Below are 5,476 nucleotides of genomic sequence, written 5' to 3' on the forward strand. Positions count from 1 at the left end.
TGGTCTGACAAACTCATTCAGCGCATAAAAATCTTTCGCCGCATTTCATTTCTATTTTGATCTCCCAGTGAATCGACCTGGACTTTCCCAGAAAATTAAATTGTGCTACAGCGCACACTCGTATACTGGCGAGTATAAACGCCTTGTGCCTGCATGCTTGTTTCTTCTTTGTTTATTTTGTATGTGTTTGTTTGAAATAAATGCACAAGGTTAAGCGCAGCCACATGGCAGCTTGATTGTCAAAAAACAGCAAAGCAGGAGATAAAATAGAAACCTGAAAGTCCATCAAAATCTGATTAATCCAAGTAATCTCGCTGGCAGTAGAAGCTAAAGCACGGTATTCAGCTTCAGCTGAGGACCGAGACACCGTGGTTTGCTTCTAAACTTCCACGAGACCAAAGAATCACCAAGAAATACACAAAAACCAATAATTGAACGACGGGTATCCAAGCGTGAACCCCAATCTGCATCTGAGAATGCCCGAAGCTATAAAGAAGAAGAAGCTGAAAATGATAAACCTTGACTCGGAGTGGATTTGAGTACTGTAACAAGTGATGGACGACATCTAAATGGGGCTTGCGAGGATGAGAGACAAATTGACTAAACTTATGAATTGTGAATGTGATATCAGGCCGAGAAATGGTAAGATATAGTAATCGGCCAATAAGACGTCGATAGACTGATGGATCCTCAAGGAGCTCACCATCATGCATACTTAGTTTAAGATTGTGAACCATAGGCAGATGAACAGGTTTACAACCAAGAAAACCAGTATCTTCTAAGATTTGTAGGGTGTAATGTCTTTGAGAAAGAAATATCCCACTCTTGGATTGAGCAATTTCAAGGCCAAGAAAATACCTCAATTTGCCAAGATCCTTCAGCTTAAATTGACTATGAAGAAAAGACTTGAGAGATTCTATAACAGTCAAATCTGGACCAATAATGATGATATCATCCACATAAACAAGAAGAGCCACAAAAGAAGGACCATTGCCTTTGGTAAACAAAGAATAATCAGATTTAGACTGCTGAAAACCAAACTGAATAAGGGAATGAGAAAATTTTGCAAACCATTGTCGGGAAGCTTGTTTCAAACTGTAGATGGATTTATTCAAACGACATACTAACTTCTCCCCCTGAATAACAAAAACTGAAGGCTTATATCCAAGAGGTAAATCCATGTATACTTCCTCAAAAAAAATCCCCATTTAAAAAGGCATTATTGACATCTAATTGAACAAGGACCCATTGTTTCATAGCAGCTAAAGCAAGCAAAATTTTTACCGTAACAAGCTTTGCAACAGGAGGATAGGTGTCAAAAAAATCTAACCCCTCTTGTTGAGTATACCCCTTTGCCACTAAACGAGCCTTATGCCTCTCTATGGAACCATCAGCTTTATACTTAATTTTGTAAACCCACTTACAACCAATGGTATGTTTATCAGGTGGAAGAGAGGTAACAGTCCAGGTGTTATTCAAATGCATGGCATCCAACTCAGTTGCCATGGCATCTCTCCAATGAGCAAATTGGACAGCTTGATGATAGAATTGAGGCTCAAAATCAGAAGATACATTAAGAAGGAAGGAACTGTGAATAGGAGAAAATTTGGAATATGTGAGATAATGCTGTAAAGGATAAGAGGAATGGACTGTAGGAAAGGGACGATGAGTTAACAAGTTGCAATGGTAATCCCGAAGATAAGAAGGATGAATAGTAACACGAGTAGACCTACGAATAGGTACATGAACCAAAATTTCAGGAGAAGGATTGGACGTGATGGGCTGTATTTCATCCGAATTAGATAACACACTAGGTGAAGACGGTGGTTCAATGAAAGATACAGGTAGTACCACATCAGGAAAAGGATCAACCAGCTCATTAGAGGTAGTGATAGAATGGAAAGGAAAAAGATTTTCATGAAACACCACGTCTCTAGAAACAAACACAGATTTGGTGGTGAGATCATATAATTTGTATCCCTTAACACCTGGAGGATATCCCAAGAATATACAAGCTGAGGCTCTAGGGGAAAATTTATTTCTATGAGAGGGCAGCGTAGAAGCAAAACAAAGACTCCCAAAAACTCTAAAAATTGAGTAATCAACGGCAGTTTGATACAATAACTGATAGGGAGTACTATTTTGTAAAATAGGAGCAGATGTCCTATTTATTAAAAATGTGGCAGTAAGAATACAATCCCCCCAAAACTTGATAGGTATTCTGGATTGAAAAAATAGTGCCCTGGTTACATTAAGAAGGTGTTGGTGTTTCCTTTCCACTACCGAATTTTGTTTAGGTCTCTCAACACAGGAAAATTGATGGAGAACACCCTTAGAGGCAAAATATTCAGTAAATTGTAATTTTGGAGCATTATCTGATCTGAATCTTTTAATCACCTTATTAAACTGAGTCTCAACTAAGGAGAAGAACTTGGGAATAATGATCTTAGCCTCAGATTTGTGTCTCATAAGAAAAACCCAAGTAAATCTAGTACAATCATCAACCAAAGTAAGAAAATAACGGTGCCCTGCATATGTTGGTATATGATAAGGACCCCAAGTATCACAATGCACAAGATCAAAAGCACATGATGACATATGATTATTTGAGACAAAGGAAAGCCTTCTTTGTTTGGCTAAAGGGCATATAGCACACAAATCATGTCCAACACCATGATAATGCAACTGATCCTTTAAAATTTTGAGTTTCTGAAAAGATAAATGCCCTAGCCTATTATGCCAAGTATTTTTATCAACGTGTGCAACAGTAAAGTTTTGAATACATCCCTTATTATTCATCTTATCATCAGAGACATCAAGAAGATACAAGCCTCCAACTAAATCACCCTTGCCAATCATCCTCAAGCTGTGATTGTCCTGAATAACACAGGCATGAGAAGAGAATTTAAGACTGATGCTATTCTTCCCAACCAATTCACTTACAGAGACTAGGTTAAATTTGAATTGAGGAACATATAGAACATTCTCCAGAACAATGTGTGGACTAAGCTTAACAGTACCAATGAACTTTACTGATATCCGAGTGTGATCGGGAAGAATAATAGAAGCATTTTGAATAGGTCTTAACTCAACAAAGGATGATTTATTAACACAAATATGGCTAGTGGCTCCAGAGTCCAAAATCCAACACTTAGGATTAAATAACATATTGGAAGATATAGAGTAACAGATACCTGAAACCTGACCAATAGAATTATCAGATTCTGTTGTCTTAGCCATTGTTAGGTGAGAATTCAGCAAGTTCAACAGGTGTTGATATTGCCCTGGACTCAAATATTGCATAAATCCATGAATTTCCTGAGGATTACCATGACTTGCATCAGAAACTTGACTAACAACATTAGGCTTAGCATTAAAATTGGTTTGGCTAGGATTAAACCGTTGTTTAGGCTTATACCCTGGTGGATACCCATGTAGTTTATAACATTTATCTATTGTATGTCCGTGAAATCCACAGTGGGTGCATATTGCCCTTTCCTTTTTCTGAGATTTGTTTTGATCAGTCTTAACCATGCCATGCTTAACGGCCAATGCAACCGGATCAGACACCTTAGAATTAAGAATTGTCCTTTGGTTTTCTTCTTGTACAACTAGGGCAAACACCTTATTGATTGGGGGAATGGGATCCATTAATAGTAATTGTCCCCTAACTTGTGCATAAGAATCATTTAGTCCTATCAAAAAGGACATCACATACTCAACATGAGAATGTTCAGCTAAAGCCTTATTACCACCACACGAGCACCTTCCACATGAGCACATAGGCCTAAAATTGCTAAGTTCTTCCCATATAGTCTTAAGTTTCGTGAAGTACGCACTCACTGACAACTGTCCCTGACTCAAGTTCATCAATTCTCGTCTAAGTTGAAAGATTCGTGGACCACTACTTTGTTGAAATCTTTCCTTTAAATCAGTCCATATATCAAAAGCAGAATTAGAGAAAATCAAACTTGCAGATATCTCTTTCGAAACAGAATTCAATATCCATGATATCACCATATTATTATTCCGGATCCAAGTATTAAGTAGAGGAGTATCACCTGATGGTCGAGTAATCGAACCATTAACAAAGCCAAGTTTATTCTTTACCGATAACGCAATTCACATCGATCTGCTCCACGATGCGTAGTTATCCCCTGTCAATGGCTGAGATACCAAGACCAAACCAAGGCTGTCCGAATGATGTAGAAAGAACGGACTCATTCCGTCGTCAACAGCATGATTATTCATTGAGGAGGACAAGTGATCTGGAGACGACGCCATATGAAGAAGAAACCAAATAACAAAGACAAAGAAAATACGGATCTGGAAACAGCAGATCTGGAAATCAGATCTGGAAATCGCAGAAGAAATACAAAGAAACACTACAGATTTGGAAACAACAGATCTGGAAATCGCATTCGCGATCGAAGAAGGCAAAGAAAAACAGATCTGGAAATCACAAGATCTGGAAATCACAGATCTAGAAACGACAGATCTGGAAATCGCATTCGCGATCGAAGAAGGCAAAGGAAAAATCACAAGATTCAGAACCGCGACGGTCTCTGAAACAATAGAGAATCAACTGACGTCGCCGAAAAACAAGATCAACTGCACAGCGTTGGAGAAGAAGAATAGGCGCACAGATCGAACCTAGGGTTTCACCTTTGCTCTGATACCATTTTACGAGAGAGAGAAAAGATAACAGATTTAAGATGCCTCATTGATCATTTACTTTATTGATCTTAGCTTAAATACCTAGAACTAATACATCGATATATGTAATTACAAAATTGCCACTAAAGTAAAATAACGGAGATATAGCAACATCAAATACAAAGAAACAAAGCCAAAATAAAAAACACAGTAAACAAACAATACAACAAATATAAACCATCAAAATCTATTACCTAAGAATTCCATTGCTTAAGATGTTTTCTTTTTTATCTTGAATTCAGATGCTATGATTGTATAGTTTGAAAAATAATGTTATTTTTGAATCATCCATAGGATCTTATTTTGGAGACTAGCATGATTCAGTCCATGAGATCTAGTTTGCCCTCCTTCAGTGCTTCAAATTGATTGATTACAGTATGGTATGATGCTTTTATTAAATGAGAAAAAAAATTGATTTCGTTCATAATAAATTATTAGATTAAAACTACTATTTGTATAAATAACATTAACAAGTACTTAAATTAAATATATATATATATAGTTAAACCAAAATCAGTACAAATTTTAAATTGTATCAAAAAAGAATATTTGATAATAGCACTGAAGAGATAGAGAGAGAAATTTGCTGGGAGATGTGGTTTGAAAGGGATAAAGAAGAAAGGAAAAGTTTGCCGGGAGAGTGTGTTAGTATGCCAAGAGAGAGAAGATTGAGGAAAAAGCAAAATTCTAGAAAAATGTGAAAATCTGCCGACTTATATACACTCTATATCTCTTCCCATGTCACTGTTGTGTTGTTTAT

General features: G+C 37.0%; 1 protein-coding gene across 2 annotated transcripts; it reads right to left on the reverse strand.

Moving 5' to 3' along the window:
* Positions 1 to 223: 223 nt before the first annotated feature.
* On the reverse strand, positions 224 to 4,709 carry LOC127810140 (uncharacterized). 2 transcript variants are annotated; one of them, XM_052349418.1, is made up of 2 exons: positions 3,195 to 4,709; positions 224 to 274 (listed from the first exon to the last, which is right to left on the reverse strand). In XM_052349418.1, the coding sequence occupies exons 1-2, from the start codon at positions 4,018 to 4,020 to the stop codon at positions 240 to 242; spliced, it is 861 nt and encodes a 286-aa protein (XP_052205378.1). In that variant the 5' UTR covers positions 4,021 to 4,709; the 3' UTR covers positions 224 to 239. The 2 variants fall into 2 exon arrangements, with proteins under 2 accessions (XP_052205378.1, XP_052205376.1); XM_052349416.1 differs by lacking the exon at positions 224 to 274 and adding an exon at positions 2,738 to 2,877.
* Positions 4,710 to 5,476: the final 767 nt, after the last annotated feature.

The sequence above is a fragment of the Diospyros lotus genome, chromosome 9 (assembly GCF_014633365.1).
Source record: "Diospyros lotus cultivar Yz01 chromosome 9, ASM1463336v1, whole genome shotgun sequence".
Taxonomy (NCBI): Eukaryota; Viridiplantae; Streptophyta; class Magnoliopsida; order Ericales; family Ebenaceae; genus Diospyros; species Diospyros lotus.